The following is an 18,202-nucleotide window of genomic DNA, read 5'->3' as shown; positions in this document are numbered from 1 at the left end:
AGCATATCTAGATAAGGAAGGGACCCAGACTCCTCTGAGTATTTCCCACAGCCGGTCATGGATCTCTCCTTTAAACCTCTCTGCTCTACTCGGAAACCAGCTCTACAAATGGGCCTGAGAGCATTCAGCAGCCCAGTCCTGCTTTTTAGGTTCTGCCTCCATCTGCTGGTTGATGGGCATAACTTGTCAGTTCTGGACTGGCCTAGTGGGTAAAAAGGAATGATATAATGATATGATTCCAAAGACATAACACATTTAACACAATTGACTTTTACTCCATGGTGTATTAGGTCATGGAAATTCCATCTTACCTTGGTAATGGCATTCAGAGCATCCCAGCTTTCATTCAGCACCTCACTATTTGTATCGTTGAAGAGTCGGATGAGACCAGAGACTAAGTTTCTGAGGTGGGCTGTGTAGTCTGCCTTTGTCTTTGAACAGTAGATATTCAAAATAATAGCTGCTGCTTGCCGCATTCCCACTTCAGAGCTACGTGTAGCATCCAGCAAGTCCTCAATAACAATTCTCTGTCCTGCCTCATCTTCCACAGACAGAATTACAGCCTGGCAGTTGGCCAACTCCTACAAATAAATTATTTTATTTATTTAATGACACAGTGCTTTATTCAAGCAATTTTACAAGACAACTATACAACAGATCTAGTATGAAGAGCAATCAAGGTCAAAACCAGAAATCTACAAGATAAAGTGAGATCACAGGAGATAGTTTGAGAGAATATTGGATCCAAAATTGTTTAAAAACTGCAAGGGAGGAAGCTGACTATATAGGGTAAAGTCATTACAGTGGTAAAAGACAAGGAGTGCAGACACTCAAAGAGAACAAGGAGCATATAAGAAGTGAATGGCCAACGGGAAAAGGGAAAGAAAGCAATACGACTGGATGCAAGCAGATGTTGACTGGGAAAAGCAAATATGGGCCAGATGTGTAAAACAATCACAGATCAAAGCAACCAGGTGGACAGTGTACCATATACCATGGCAAGGAATAGGGCATAACCCAACACAGGAAGGGGCAATTCACTCAGCAACCTCAGTGGACACCAAAACAAATGAACAAAGCATCCAAGATCTAATCAACTACGTAAAGGCAGCAACAGCAGTCAATGGACTCGGATGAGGGCATACTCTTCTATCGGAGCTTCTGCAACAAGAAGAGCCAAGCACAACAAAGGCAGAAGCAGAGAGAAGGGGAACATTGCACAGTGGACAACCCGAATGCTTGCAATCCAGCTGGATGGGATACTCTAAACAGCTCAAGAGGCAAAACATACACATTGTTACTCAAGCCAACACTGTTTGTATACGTTTATGTAGAAAACCATCTAAACTCAATAACACATGAAAAGCAATGGGCACAAGTGCTCATAGCCTAAGTAAAAAGGTTCAATATTTTCAAGCCCTGATGTTTAAGTAAGACTTGGATATTTTTGCCATTTACAGAGACATGGTTCAATGATTCCCATGAATAGGATGACACCATCCCTGGCTATAATCTTTTAAGAAGGATTGGGAGGGCCAAAAAGGTGGAGGAGTGGCACTGTATCTGAAAACCTGACTGGCTGGGTTGCCTCCATGACCAGGTTTGGGAACCGCTGACTTATGCTATGAGTTTATCTTGTTGGGCAGACTGGTCTTTAACTACTGTCATCTACTATGTTACTATATGATACCAAGTGGAGTCTGGATGATAGAAATAGAACACCAGGAGGCATATTTTCAAAGCACTTTGGGAGGCTAAGTTCCATAGGTTTCTATGGAACTTTGGGAGGCTAAGTGCTTTGAAAATGAGCCTCCAGGTTTCAAGAATAGCAACTACCAGAAAGAAAACTGCAGAATATATAGAATTCTGATTATTTTTCTTATAAAGAGTGCTCATAATTGGTTTCATTTCACTTTATTTATTAATTTGATATACTGCCCATCACAAACATTGGAACAGTTTACAGTAGTTCAGTAAATTAGACTTGTAACGGAGAATGAACTTAAAGGCTAACCTGAATCTCTTCTTCTGTCCCCAGCTTATCCTTCAAGGCAGACATCACAGCAGGCAGGATAACACTGAGATGCCGTGTCAGAGCCTCTCCTGCCACAGATGAAAGGAATGCTAGGACTTTGGTGCTCACAGGGGGACATATCAACTGCAAAGAGTGAGGTTATCATGACAAATTTATTCAGTAGCAAAATCACAGAACTATGCAAGAAAAAACAGTGGCCTGTGTCCTATATGATTTAGAAGTCTACATATTAAGGACTTTTACTTTACAGACTTATTACATATTCAATCATGTTATGGATCAGGAAAAGAGTATGAAATAACTAATTATGAAAATTAAAACATTAACAAGCACACATTATACTAGTAAACCATCCCATTAAACCTTAAAATAAAACAAACATTAATCAATAAGCAACTCTCTCAACTACCATATCTCCAAGGGAAGCAAAATGCTCTAGTTCTTACATGACAGGTAGCATTCCTTAACCGCTAGACATCTTTTTTTATTATTTGTAAGAAGTCTTTATTCAGTAATCTAATAAAACAACATACAATATTTGTCACATTGCTCGTATACTTGGGCAATAAAATCTAAACTACTACTACTACTACTATTTAACATTTCTAGAGCGCTACAAAGTGTACGCAGCGCTGTACAAACACAGAAGAAAGACAGTCCCTGCTCAAAGAGCTTACAATCTAATAGACAAAAAGTAAAGCATTTAAATTTAAAATATTTAAGCAGTCAAGCACAAGAGAACAGTCACAGAAGGACAGAAGATGTTGAAGGGTGGTCAGTGTGATTAGGTGTAACTCTGGTTGGAGTAGTGGGAGAAGGTGATAGAAGAATAGAAATGGGTGAGGTAAAGTAATGAGTGGGTTGATAGGGAGGTTATATAAGACATGTCACTCTAGGGGTGGGTGGGTAGAGGGGTAGGGTGGGTAGGATTAAGTCTAAAGCAGGAGAAGGTATTCTCTGCAGCCTATCTGTGAGATGGAAAATGCTCTCTGAAGCTGCTGCTATAAGTTGTTAGTTTTCTCTCCCTGAAAGAGATCCAAGCCACACCCACGAAGTTCAAACTGTCAGTGGGGAGGGTGAGGGGAGGAAATGGCAGTGCTTGATGAAAAAGAGAGCTCAGTTTGATAGGAGATATACTATAGGATGTCATTCTGAGGCCAGGCTAAGTCTAAAGCAGGAGACCAGGCAGTGTAACTTACTACCACAATACTGCAGTCAAGTGTAAACTGTATAAACTTCAACATTTTATGTAAAGGTTTTTTTCCCCCCCCTTACCCCCCCTCGTTTCAAATCCCCTCTTCTCCTATACATCCCCGCCCCGCTAGACATCTTAATAAGCAAACCTCCTGTGACCTAAGGGCTTTTAAAAGCACAAAAGGCTGTAACTGATCCCAAAGATAAACTGATTCCAGGCCATGCATAACCTTAAAGGCCAAACATGAAATCTTAAACTTGACCCCCTCAGATAACCAGTGGAAGGTTTTCAAAGAGATACAGTACTATGATAAAGTATTAAAATTCTTACCTTTGGTACCAAGTATGGAAGCACCACACGGCTTTTCACAGCCATAACTTGTTTCAGTCCATCCAGGGCAAAGTCAGACACTACCTCAACACCCTACAGGAAGAGAGATTCTTATCACTGTTTTGAAATCAAGCCTGCTCAGATTCCAGACATGGCAGCTACATTACAATACCATTAAAAACAAGGAAGCAATAGTTCTTATAGAACACAAAAAACAATGAAATGAAACATTCCTTTTTTAACCTTATCATTGTCCCCTGTGTTTCACTATAACATTTGGCTTTGCAAACCTCTTCAGACACGGTTGGTCAAGCCCACATATTCCTATACTAGCCGTTAAGCCCGTTAAAACGGGCGCGTATTGGAATGTTTTTTTTCCCAAGGCCCCCCTCCCGTTGCAGCTGCAAGGCCCCCTGCCATCCTCCTTCCCTGCCAACTCCAAGGCCCCCTCTGTCCCTCCCTCCCAGTTCCAAGGCCCCAGGCCCTCCCCCCCCAGCTCCCAAGGCCCCCTGCACTCCCTCCCAGTTCCAAGGCTCCAGGCCCTCCCCCCCCCCGCTCCCAAGGCCCCCTTCCCTCCCTCCCTCCCAGTTCCAAGGCCCCCTGCTCTCCCTCACAACTGTAACAGCCCCCCTGCCCTCCCTCCCAGCTCCAAGGCTCCAGTCCTCCCCCCTTCCCAGCTGCAAGGCCCCCCGCCCTCCCTCCCTCCCAGTTCCAAGGCCCCAGGCCCTCCCCCCAGCTCCCAAGGCCCCCTTCCCTCCCTCCCAGTTCCAAGGCCCCCTGCTCTCCCTCCCAGCTCCAAGGCTCCAGTCCTCCCCCCTTCCCAGCTGCAAGCCCCCCGCCCTCCCTCCCTCCCAGTTCCAAGGCCCCAGGCCCCCCCAGCTCCCAAGGCCCCCCCAGCTCCCAAGGCCCCCTTCCCTCCCTCCCTCCCAGTTCCAAGGCCCCCTGCTCTCCCTCACAACTGTAAGGGCCCCCCCTGCCCTCCCTCCCAGCTCCAAGGCTCCAGTCCTCCCCCCTTCCCAGCTGCAAGGTCCCCCCGCCCTCCCTCCCTCCCAGTTCCAAGGCCCCAGGCCCCCCCAGCTCCCAAGGCCCCCCAGCTCCCAAGGCCCCCTTCCCTCCCTCCCTCCCTCCCAGTTCCAAGGCCCCCCTCCCTTCTTCTCAGCCAGCTGGAAGGCCCCCTTCAGTCCAGCCCTCCCAGCTCCAAGGCCCCCCTCCTTCTGAGACCTCCCATGTCCCCTCCCCCCCCCAAGGTAGCCGCTACCGCCCCACCCCCCCCCGGAGTCGCCACCACCCCCCCCTTCACCCGGCCCGGGCCCTCTCTTCGTTATTCAACTTACTGCAGCGCCGAAACAGCAGCAAGCAGCAGCTCCCGTTGGCCTTCCTTCACTGCCTATGCCTCGCCCTCGTGTGACGTCACGTCGGCGAGGGCGGGGCACAGGCAGTGAAGGAAGGCCAACGGGAGCTGCTGCTTGCTGCTGTTTGGCGCTGCAGTAAGTTGAATAACGAAGAGAGGGCCCGGGCCGGGTGAAGGGGGCGTGGTGGCGACTCCGGGGGGGGTGGGGCGGTAGCGGCTACCTTGGGGGGGGGGGAGCGGTAGCGACGTCAGCGGTTCCCTCCCTCCCCTTCCGCGCAGTTTCCCTCTCTGTCCCGCCCCCCTCCCCCGTCATCACGTCTTGATGCGGGGGCGGGACAGAGAGGGAAGTCTCTACTGCGCATTTGCAGGTGAGTCGGTCACTTGCCATTTATAGGTTTGATACAAACTTCTAATATTCTGCTCCAGGTGGCCAGCAGACACCTCTAGTGGCTCTACTAAAATATTGGACTTCATTTGTGAATATCCTCACAGCTTCCAGAATAAAGGAAGGGCTTTCCTGACCAGTGAGATAATGGTAGGAAGAGACCACTTTTGGAGGGAATTTGTGATCAGTATAAAACCCCAGTCCTGCATGATTCTTGTCTTTGGCTCCTACTTCCCTGGCCATCATACCACAGAGTGAGGGAAAGAGGCTTTGGCTCTGATACACCAGCCATTCTATCAGGCTTTGGAAGAGATCAAGGACTTTGATTAGCCCAGCCATAGTGCCATAAGGAGTAAAGAAGTGGGAGATAACAAGGGCTGCTGAGGCTTCTCTGCTTGCTGGAATGGGAAAACAGCCCTCCACTACTTCTAAGGAAGAGAAGGAAACAGTAGAGTGATTTGAGAAAAAGTAGTAGGAACAAAAGGGGATCCTGGTCTTGAGAAGAACGAAAGAATGAAGAATTTCCTTGAGATCTACAAAGAGAAGAGAACAACAGTGCTGTTCACATCTGGGAACAAGGAGTAAGAGAGAAAGAGGAATCCCTTACAGGTGGAAAGTCCTGAAAGAAAAAAGTGACTATAAGGGTTTGCTGTTATTTTTGCTCCCTGCCATTGGCTCTGTGACTGCAGTTGTGATTTTTGTCCTCTCTGCTTATAGGAATTCTCTTACCAACTGTTCCAGTAGAAATGGCAGAATGTCTTCCAATGCCTGGTGGCCAATTGTTGTGTGCAGCTGTTCAAAGGTTTTGGCTGCAGCTTCTCGAACCTCTTCCAAAGGATCACAAAGAGCCTTTCTCACAGTTGGAACTAAAGACTCAGAGAAAAACAGCACCTATACAAACAATAAAAGTTATTGAATGTTTAATACAGAAATATTGACTGCTTCAGGAGGAGAGTCCATTGGCTGGAAACCATGTGCTCTCCCCTACAATCTCAGTACCTCAGCAGTCATTTTGGGCTTTATATTCATTTACTTGTCTTTTCAAACCTGAGCTCAACATGAGACACATTTCAGGTGTAATACGTAAGTCCTTGACTGAGAGATCTTACAATCTAAATTTGTATCTAAGGCAATGGAATGTGAAGTGACTTGCCCAAGGTCAAAAGCAGTCTAAACAGGAGAAAGATTTGAACCCTATCTTCCGTGGTTCTCAGTCCACTAATCTAACCACTAGGCTACTTCACCACTCCCAGGTACACATTTTGGTGATGCTTCTCTGTGGGGTACACAAGTAGGAGTCTGTGCCATCACTGGAAGTACATAGTTAATTCTATGGGCTGATAGCCCTCAGAATTCCTCTCCCACTTGCCCTATTCAAAATTAAGCACTCACTCACATCCTGCCCTCCTGTCTGAACTCTACCCATTTAGAAGCTCAAACTCACAACTCCACATATTTCCCTAAGTGGAGTCAGGAGAAAGGCTTCATTTTACCGTTTACTTCCAGCTTTAGTGGTGCATCTGGAGTGGTGCTGGCAGCAGATAGCACTTATTAGCACATAATCATTTATTCACTACACTGGGATGAAGAGACCAATCAGTCTTCAAAGCTGCAAGCAACTTTAGCTGCATGTGTCTGGGTGACAGCAAAATGATCCATGACAGGTTCTGAACGTGTGGGAGAGATCACAAGCTGCACAGCACTTATCAGGCGATGCCTGACCCAGCCAACAATACAGTGGAAGGAAATACACCACAGACTCCTTCCTCCGCCATTGGCTGCTGCAGGCACATTCTGCCTGACTGCAAGTGCTTCTCCAAGCAGCCACAACAAAACTTACAGCTCCCAGAACTCAACAAATCATGCCCACAAACACATTAGCACTTCATACACTCTGAAGGGGCTGTCATACATGAATTTCATCACAGACCAGCATACATGCTGTCTCTACCACAAGCACACACCCTCCCTCCCCCCCCCCCCCCCCAAAGCACACAAGGACTGATACTAAGCAAGACCCATCCAGCCACTGCAGCTCTGGCAGACCTCCAACTGCATTCACTGCTGCCTCTGATTTGCTTTATTTTCTCTTTATCCTTTTTCTTCTGTTTTTTTTTTCTTAACTTTACCACTACTGAGTTTCTTCCTTGCCTCCTAGTCTTATTCTTTTCTTTATGCTTTCCTTGTTTTTTTTTTTTCTTTTAAAGGCCTGGAGAGAGAACCAGGCTGAAGGGAAGTCAAAGGAAGGGAGAGGGACTTAGGCTCCTCCAAATATCACCCCCAACTCATCAGCATTAAACAAGGGGGACCAATCTTCCAACTGGGTCCCAGAAGCTTCCTTAACCACACTGGAGTAGCACAGATTGCACATCTACCATCTGCTGGAGACAGAGAATACTGCAAAGCTGGAGGCTGTATGGTGTCCTATATCAGGTAGAGTCTGCAAGTTCTTTGTCTCCATCTGCTGGTAGGGGTGCGGCAAAACCATAAATCTGGACTGGGCTGATGGAATGATAAAGAAATTCATATATACTGCAGAATGAATAAGATGGATCAGTTGTTCCTCTTCATTCACTCATAGACTAATCAGCTGCCTTTTATACATAGTAGGATCATATATAATTCTCAGTGTGCAAGACCTTACCGCATCCCTGCCTGTGGATTTCATGATCTCGCTCAGTCCTATACACACTCCTTGTCGTTCATCACTCTTGTCTGATCTCAAACCCTCTTCTAAGATTGGGATAATTTCTGGAAGGATCTTCTCTCCAAGCTTCCGAACAAGATCACCAAGTGTTCTAGCTGCAATCTGTCTCAAAAGACAACATTAGCCTTTCATTTCCTAAGGTTGCATCAGCATTATGTAGAACTCAGAGTGGAACAAAAACAATACTGAGATCAATACTGAGCAGCAAGATATCTGGTTAAAGTTAATCAGATCACTTAGCTGGTTAATTTTACTGAATATTCCGTTGATTTATCCGGTTAAGTTGGACCACTAAATATGTTGTCATAAAGCTAACTGGAAAGCTACAGGTCTGGCAACGAGTTTGGTCCCTGGTCACTTATGAAGTCTGACTTAACCAGACAAATTAACAATATAGCATAAAGTATTAATTCTATCCAAGTAACTTTAGGCACACTCTCAAAACACCTCCCAGCCCTCCTCCACTTGTCTGAATAACTTTTGACCAGATATCAAAATGTCTCACCAAAAGTTATCTGTTCAGCTGTCCCAAATTTTGAAAGAAAAGGATTTATCTAAGTAACTGTCCAACACATATTTATATCAAGGTTTATATACCAACACAAAATACTATTTTGTTTTAAGCAGAAAGGCACCCCATGCAATAAACAGCAGCATAGTGGGCATTTATTCCTATGCACATCAAACTATGATCAAAAGTAACCCTTCTTAATCAAACCCTTAATGAAAAGAAATGTTGCAGAATATGTTCAGCTCAGAAAACAATCTTACCGTCCTTTTGTCAGCACATGTGCTGGCCAAGAACCCCAACAAAAGACTGAAGAGCGTTGGCAGAATTTCACGCAAAGTACGAGGTGTATTTGAAACTACAATCTTCCAAACATGCAGGGATGCCTGACGAACTACAAGCTGGGTATCTGAGCGTCCCATGTACAGTCCTGCCAAGACCCTATTCCGTCGCTCTGCTCCTAAAGCATCAATGATAGCCTGAAAGAAACCAGGAAAACAAAAGTGACATCACTACTTTGTACAGCTCATGAATCTCAATAGTCAGTGCCTGTCCCAGTGATTCTGTGCACAGTGAGAGCTCACTAATGAATAGTCACCTTGGTTGATTGGGCTGTTCCAAAATTATCATCTTCTGAGGCACTTTCTGTTGTCATTTTCCCAGTTACTCCAGAGATATGAAAGAGAAGATCTCCAAGAAGCTGAACGGAACTGAACCTGAAGAAAGGAAGATGCAACTGTCCTATGACATGAGAATAAAAGAACAAAGCAACTGTTTCACTTCACCAGATAAAAAAGGGACAGACTGGAGAAGAAATCAGAATTGAAACTGGAGAAAGAGAATGCCAAGGTAATACCAGTTGAAAGAGCAGCAGAATGCTTAGCCTGTGGAGCTTGCAGCATTCTATGAAAAGATGTAAACCAGCAGATGCCGTACTTCAATAAGGAAACAAAATGGAAGAAAATTTTAAAACTGCTTTAGACATACAATTTATCTTTTTAGAATAAGGCATCATGACTCACACACTGGACAGACATTGGAAAACTCAGTCTTTTGCTAAAATACAACAAAAAAAGCCTCTCTCTATTACCTTTGCACAGTAATCAGATATACATATTCTAGTATAATTGTGTAAAGACAGTATTAACAGTCTCTTCAGCCTCACCGGATTCTCCAAAGATCATCAAAGAGGCCTTGTTCTAGCTCAGGCAGAAGAAGGGCAATGGCAGTCTCTGCATACATAGTTATGATCCTCTGCCCAGCACGTAAGGCAGTGTCACGCACAAACTCATTCTCATCAGCCAAAGCCTGGAGAGAAAAAACAAACACCACATAGCAATTCCACTGAAAAAGCCACAAGCGTGAGACATTCCCACTCCCACCCAAGAATACCACAAGTCAGAGATGCTCTAATTGTTCTCTCTGATCTATTACTTTGCATCTCTGATCTATTACTTATGCATCTCTGATCTATTACTTATGCATCTCTAAGATTAACCACTTAACCCTTCCTCATATTTCAACAACCAGGTTAGAGACAATATGTCAAGGTGCTTTTGTTTACTTAGCACCCATATAAAATTCACTTCCTTTAGAATTCAGAATTGAAACCGCCAAGTGTGTGAACACAGTATTTTTGAACAACCCTGGAAGCCTAGAAACAGCTGACATAATTAAAAAGGTGAGGTGAAAGAGTCTATTATAGCCAAAAGAACATCTTGCAAAAAAATGGAAAAAGGATCTGCATGAAGAAAATAGGAAACAGCTCAAGCACTGATAAATTTGATTTAAAGCACTGATAAGAAATGCAAAAAACGAGAATTTGAAAAGAAGTTTACTATGGATGCAAAATCTCATAATCTTTTTAGGTATGTTCAAAACAAGAGGCCTGTGAGGGAGTCTACTGGAAGATTAGATATCATGGGATAAAAGAGAAACGAGTAAGAACTGTCATACTGGGTCAGACGAAAGATCCATCTAGTCCAGTATCCTACTTCCAACAGTGGCCAGACCAGGTCATAAGACCTGGCAGAACCCCAAACCTAAAAAGTAGCAAGATTCCATGCTACTGATCCCTAGGGATAAGCAATGGCTTTCCCCGTGTCCAACTTAATGGTTTATAAACTTTATCTCCAGGAATCTGTTCAAACCCTTCTTAACCACAGCTATGTTAACTGCTATTACATCATTCTCCAGCAATGAGTTCCAACAGTTTAATAAGTGAAAACATATTTTGTCCTTTGTTTTAAATATACTACTTAGCAGCACTGTGGCATGTCCCTTGGTCTCTGTACTTTTGGAAAAAGTACACGTCACATTTTCCCATTTCACTTCTCTTAGGACTTTATCATATCTCCCCTTAGCTGTCTCTTCTCCAAACTAGCCGCTCTGCATAAGAGTTGTTCCATATCCTTTATCATGTTGATACCCTGCTCTGTATTTTTTCTAATTCTACTATATCTTTTTTTAAAATTCAGTGACCAGAATTGCACACAATACTTAAGGTGATGTCACACCATGGAGCAACAGAGGCATTACGATTTTCTTTGTTTTATTTTTTATTTCTTTCCTAATAATTCCTAACATTCTGCTTGCTTTTTGTCTGCCACTGAATGCTAAGCAGAATTCAATGTATTGTCCATGATGATACTTAAATACTTTTCCTTGGTGGTGACTTCTAATCCTGTAGCTATGATTCTCTTCACAGTGTGTATCACTTTGTACTTGTCCACATTAAATCTCATCTGCTATTTAGGTGCCCAGTCTTCCAGTTTCACAAGGTCTTCTGCAATTTCTCATAGCCCACATACCATTTAACAGCTTTGAATAACTTTCTATCATCTACAAATCTAATCACCTCACTCATTGTTTCAAATTCCAGATCATTTATAAATATGTTAAAAGGCATTGGTCCCAATGGCAATCTACTCTTCAATCTTTCTCCATTTAGAGAGCTATCCATTTAACCCTACTCTCTGATTTTGTCTTTAACCAGTTCCCAGTCCAAAACAGAACATTGCCTCCAATACCATGGCTTTTTAATTTTCTCAGGAGTCTCTCATGAGGGCTTTTATCAAAAGAGAGAAATCCATAGTGGAGAGACTAAATGGACTATTTCCTTTGGTCTGTTCTGAGGAAGAAGTAATGGAATTACTTATAAACAGTAATGCATAAGAGAGTGATCATTCACCATCACTTCAAAATAAACTTAATAATAAATCAAACAAAATGACATCCATTAAAAACCTTTTGAGGTATCATACAAGCATGCTGAAAAGTGAAAGTCTGAGAGCCATACAGCAAATGGAGAGAACTCCCAATTCAGTGTGATACTGAGACAACTCGTGTAGCTGCTCTGATTTCAATACAGCTATTTATTGGCTAATGTTACACACTCAGTTTTAGTTTACACTTTAGCAAGGGGAAAAGGAATTGAGAGGGGGAGAGGGTAGGATATCAGTATAGAAATAACTATATATAGCTTAATATTCACAAATGCTTATATTCACTATGCATTGAACTATATTGCTGATTCTCTTCTGTAATGATTATAACTGTTCATCTGAATAAAATAAGACAAAATGGAGACGGGTCTGGCATCGAGGTTGGTCCCTGAACCAGAAGTCCTCCCACTACAGGCAGCCAGAGGGGATGGTCTATGTCTAGATGTACCAGGTTGCTGTACCAGGGCCACTGGGGCCAATCCGGAAGTTGAACCACCAACACCATCGAGCCCCAGTGACGCTCAATTTTCTGAAGGATTCTGCCTATCAGAGGCCATGGAGGAAACACACAGAGGAGACCCGATGTGGGACATTTCTGAGTGAGGGCTTTTTATGCCCTCTGCCTTTCTTTTTTATCATTAAGAACATAACAGCCATACTGGGTCAAACCAATGGTCCATCCAACCCAGAACACCTACTTCAACAGAAGCCAGTCCAGGCCACAAGCACCTGGCAGAAACCCAACCAGTAGCAACATTCCATGCTACCAATCCCGGGGCAAGCAGTGGCCTCCCCCATGTCCATCTCATCAACAGATCATGGACTCTTCCTCCAGGAACCCATTAGAACCCTTTCAAACCCAGATACGCCAACTGAAGCCACCATATCCTCTAGCAACGAGTTCCAGAGCCTAAGTATTCTTTGAATAAAAAAATATTTCCTCCTATTTGTTTTAAAAGTATTTCCATGTAATTTCATTGAGTGTCTCCTGGTCTCTGTACCTTTGAAAAATTGATTCACTTTTACCCAGGCTACTCCACTCAGGATTTTGTAGACCTCAATCATATCCTCCCCTCAGCCATCTCTTTTCCAAGCTGAAGAGGTCTATAATATTCTTGGTCTTATTTTGAAGTCCTTTCCTAATAATTCCTAGTATTCTGCCCACCACACACTGGACAGAAGATTTCAGCACACTGTCCACAATGACACCCAGATTCCCCTTTCAAGTGCTGACTCTTAAAGGTGGACCCCAGCATCAAGCAACTATGATTTGGATTATTCTTCCCAATGTTAATATATTTTGAACATGTTCATGCTTTTCTAATTCTTATGTAAACCACATTGAACCTGAGTTCTACTTGGGCTAATGCAGGATATAAATGTCATAAATAAACAAATAAGCAAGCAAGCATTACTTTGCATTTGTCCACATTACATTTCATCTGCCATTTGTACGCCCAGTCTTCTAGTTTCCTAAGGTCTTCCTGCAATTTTTCACAATCTGCATGTGTTTCGACAAGTTTGAATAGTTTTATGTCATCTGCAAATTTACTCACCTCACTCATCGTTTCATTTACAAATATGTTAAATAGAACATTCCCAGTACAGATCCCTGTGGCACCCCACTATTTACCCTCTTCCATTGAGAAAATGGCCATTTAAACCCTACCCTCTGTTTTCTGTCCAATAACAGATTCCTAATCCACAGAAGTACATGTGTCTCCTATTCCATGACTTTTTCATTTTCTTAAGAGTCTCTCATGAGGAATTTTGTCAAAAGCTTTCTGAAAATCTAGATACACTACATCAACCGGCTTACCTTTATCCACATTCATTCAGGCCATCAAAGAAATGAAGCAAACTGGCGAGGCAAGATCTACACCCCCCCCCCCCCCCAAGCTGACTCTGTCACATCAAATCATGCCTGTCCATGTGTTACACAATTCTACTCCCCACAAAAGTTTCCACCATCCTGCTCAAGACTGAAATCAGGCCCACTGGTCCGCAATCTCTCGTATCACCCCTGGAACCCTCTTCAAAAATCGGCATTACATTGGCCACCCTCCAATCTTCAGGCACTAAAGAGGATTTTAAGGACAGGTTACAGATCACTAACAGCAGATCAGCATTTTCATATTTGAGTACTTTCAGTACCCTGGGGTGTATGTCATCCGGTCAAGGTGATTTATCACTTTTTAACTTGTTGATTTGGCTCAAGATTTCTTTCAGTTTCCTCCGCATCTTCATTCTTGAAAAACATTTCCGGTACAGGTAGATCTCTTACATCTTCTTCCATAAAGACCAATCCAAAGCATTTGATTTCTCCACTATGACCTTGTCCTCCCTGAGTGCCCCGTTTGCTCCTTCATGATCTAACAGTTCCATGGTTTCCCTTATAGGCTTTCTGCTTCTGATGTATCTGAAAAAGGTGTTAATATGAGTTTCTGACTGAAGAACCAGGAAACCTGGGCACTGAAGGAAGATGCCATCAAATCCATCACTGGACCACCCCACTTGTTGACGAGAAGATCGAAGGTGCTGTGACTTAGGCTCCACTCCCCTGAATCCAGTTCATGTCTGCTGAGAAAGTCCACCTGAATGTTTTCGGCCCCGCAACATAGGTAGCAGACAGCTCTTCAAGATGATTCTTGGCACAGAGCTGCTTCCTCCATCAACAGATAACTCTAGGTCCCTCCCTTTCAACTGACATACGCTACCCACCGTGGCATTATCCGACAGGATCCGAACAGCCTGTCCCTGAAGTTGATCCTGGAAGGCAAGCAGGGCTATTTGAATTGCCTTCGTTTACAAATGACTGATCGACCAGAGATTCCTCCAGTGTCCAAAGACCTTGAGCCACACAGCCCAGATAATGGGCACCCCAACCCTTGAGACTGGTATACATGGTAACTACTGCCCATTACGGTGGATCAAGGCTCTGGCCCTGGGAAAGACTGTGTACTCGTTACCAACAGGCAAGACTGCGCCCTGCCTGGTCTCCTAGTGGAATCCGAACATCAAGGGACTGAGACTGTGGGGATCACAGGGCTTCCTGAAAGGGCCTTATATAAGCCCTGGCCCACTGCCATGGATTCCAGCACCTGAAGGTAATCCCTAGCCTAAGGACATCTGAACTAGAACAAGGTGCACACCTGTACCTTCTGAATTTGGACATCAGGAAGACTTTCCCTACTTCAGTGTTGAAACAAATTCCCAAGTACTCCAACTGTTGTGACAGACACAATTGGCTTCACTAGATTGACCACCCAGTCCAAGGACTGTAACATGTGAACTATTTACTCCGTAGCCTCACTGCTCTCCTGATAGGATTTCATCTGGATCAGCCAATCATCCAGATACGGGTACACTAAGATACCTTCCTTCTGCACAGCTGTCACAACTATCACCATAACCTTGGAAAAAATGCGAGGAGCCATAGCTAGACCAAAAGGGACTGCACAAAACTGATAGTGCCTCCTCAAAACTGCAAAGTGAAGGAATCTTTGGTTCCCCTGCCAAACAGGAATATGAGGATAAGATTCCGTCAGATCCAATGATGTGAGAAACTCCCTTGGCCACACAGCTACAATAACCAAACGCAGAGTCTCCATGTGAAAAGAAAGCACTTTGAAGGTCCAATTCAGCTCTTTCAGGTCCAAAAAGTCAAGGAGCTCTCTTTTCTTAGAACTACAAAGTAGATGGAATATCTCCTGGTGCCTAGCTCATCACATGGAACCAGCAGCACTGCCCGAGGATAGATTAAGCTGTTCAGGGTCTCCCTGATGGCTCTCGCTTTCCAACTCACCCGACAGGAGATCTCCATAAAGGCATCTAAGAAGGGACGAGTGAACTTCAGGGAATACCTGTCGCGCACGATCTCCAGAACTCACTAATCTTCGGTAATTATTATTATATTATAATTTGTTACATTTATACCCTGCATTTTCCCACACATAGCAGGTTCAATGCGGCTTACATAGTAGTAAGATTATATGTAATACAGAGAAAACAGGCTACGCTTAGCAGAGTAATGGGGATGTGTAGATAGGTAATATTATAAGGGAGAGGTAATCTAGTCCAGCTCCAGTAAAATTCTCTCAACCTTGTCCCCACTGCAACCGGACCCCAACACTTTCATTGAGTAGAATGTCTGGGCAAGGAGAAAGAGGGACCCAACTCCTGGCCCTCATGAAAGGACTGCTTTCTCTGGAAAAACTGACTGTGCTGGTCACTGCCACCCTGGCCCATACCTACAAGTACTCCTAAAGCATGCTCTACTAGAAGCTCCTCTAGCCGCTGTCTTCGGCCTATCCTCTGGCAGGCAGGAAACCTTCATCTCCCCCATACTCTTGACAAGCTTGTCTAGCTCCTCACCAAATAGCAGAGAACCTTAAAAGGGAAACTTCCCTATCTTCGATTTAGAGCTCGCAGCCGCCAACCAGCTTTTCACAACCATAAGGACCTTCTGGCAGCATAAAGAGCATCACATAAAAAGGACAAATCCATTTAGAGCTTTGCAACTTCCTGATCCACCAGAGCCAAATTGTCCAACGTTCTTCACATACTCAGACCAATGAAAACATGGCCTAGCTACTAAACCTCCACAAACAGCCACCTGAACTGCTAATGCTGCCATATTAAAATTTTGCTTGAGCAGAGCCTACATCTTGTGATCCCGAGGATCTCAAAGCTGTAACACCGTCCACCGGAACAGTATTAGATACTGCAGACACCACGGCATCCACCACTGGAGGACAAGGAAACTCTATCCTGTTCTGGTAGCACATACAAAGAAATCATGGATCTTGCCAGTCGGAAAGGAGTATCTGGGGAATTCCACTGCGCCTGAATAATATTCCTACTATCCTGATGCACAAAGCCCTCAGGGATTTACAGATCCCATTAATCAACAGGTCCACCGTGCAAGAAGCCTCATGAGGGTCCTTCTCAAACTTCAAGACTGAGGACACCTGACTGATGAATTCCCACAACTCATCTTGATGAAACACACACACCACAGAGAAATACTCTCCGAGAGGAAGTTCCTCCAACCAAGTCTCTGACTCCTGAGAAGTATGGAAGCAATCAGTGGGTTACAGTGCAGCCTCTGTGCTATCTGACTTTCATCCAAAAATAAAATAAAATCCAGCCCTACATCCCTGGCCACCCAATACCAGTTCGGGTTAGCCTCGAACCATAGAAACTTGAAGTACAACAGAGTAATACTCCTTAAAATTCAGTAGTGAAAGCCCTCCTCCCCACAGGCCCTACAAGGGGTCCTCAATGTAATATCAGAATACTATCACATCCATAACTGTAAAGAACACCTGTTGCATAGGACAGGATAACACAAACATAGCAAATTGAGGGGCAACGTTCATCTTAATGACATTAATTCTGGTCAGCAGGGAGGAAGGCAAATGTTTACTCTTTTTTTTATATTTCATATCTTCTCCCCCTCTCTAGATATAAATTATTTCATTAATCTCTAAGAAGTTTCGTACCTTAAGAATACATGGTATAATGGGTCCAACATAAGGTGTGAATTTGTCCCCAAAAGTAATTGGCAAATAGGTGAACATCATGATATATCCATCTCTGACATGGGGTGCGATGTCCACTTTGCTTGCTGTAGATACAATTTCCGGCATCAACTTCTCCAGTTTTTCTACCCCTAAGCCAGCCATAACTTCTGCCAGACCTGAAAACAAACATGCCAAGCTCAACACAGCACAGTCTATTGCAATTATAATGATTAAAGATTTATTTTTATATTATTTTAAAAACTTATACCCTGCACAATCCACCATTTTTGGAGACTTAAAAATCAACATAACCAATTATAAAAAACCAAAATAGATAAAAACATTTGCATATTTGTGATTTTAAACATTAACATAAGGTTGGCTGGACAATTTGAAAAAAATCCATTACTACTACTGTATCCCTTCATTTCATTATAATATACCTATAACTAGGTAGTAAGATGGGAAAAAGCTTTTTGAAACAGATGCGCCTTCAGTTGTTTTTGTAAAAAATCACTTTCTGTGAAATCAACCTGATGGAGAAAGGTACTGCATGATGCCGCAAATAAAACCAGCTCTTTACTTCTGATCTGCTAAGAAAATGGCAAGTCCTATGGCCAGAATGCTAAGAACTGCTCAGTATATCATGAAGATATATAGTGGCCAATTCCCCTTCTATGCTCTCACATTTTCACATTGAAACTGTAATTTTAGTTATATTATTGTAACTGCTTTAATAATTTGCTGTGCAAGGTGATATAACAAGTGAATAACTGAAAAAACAAAACTCTGATTCCTACACGATGGTTGAATACCAAATATCACTTAAAAGACCATCTTCTTGTTGGCCATAATTCTGAACAAATAACCATGCCTTCTGGGCCTTCCTGAAGGACAAATTATTGTGGATATGAAAAATATGCCAGTTTCTTAACTAGACTT

The 18,202-nt window shown here is 43.5% G+C and overlaps 1 protein-coding gene across 1 annotated transcript in view; it reads right to left on the bottom strand.

The window, feature by feature from the left end:
• GCN1 (GCN1 activator of EIF2AK4) overlaps positions 1–18,202 on the bottom strand; it is a gene marked incomplete in the record, with an annotated part of 339,178 nt that overhangs the window by 53,111 nt on the left and 267,865 nt on the right. Inside the window, 9 exon segments of the mRNA XM_030219069.1 lie at positions 312–581; positions 2,015–2,158; positions 3,561–3,653; positions 6,026–6,187; positions 7,941–8,105; positions 8,775–8,990; positions 9,110–9,227; positions 9,677–9,819; positions 17,240–17,436. Of these exon segments, the coding sequence (XP_030074929.1) occupies positions 312–581; positions 2,015–2,158; positions 3,561–3,653; positions 6,026–6,187; positions 7,941–8,105; positions 8,775–8,990; positions 9,110–9,227; positions 9,677–9,819; positions 17,240–17,436 (1,508 nt within the window).

Source organism: Microcaecilia unicolor, chromosome 11 (genome assembly GCF_901765095.1).
Source record: "Microcaecilia unicolor chromosome 11, aMicUni1.1, whole genome shotgun sequence".
NCBI lineage: Eukaryota > Metazoa > Chordata > Amphibia > Gymnophiona > Siphonopidae > Microcaecilia > Microcaecilia unicolor.
This window is presented reverse-complemented; position numbering and strand designations above follow the sequence as displayed.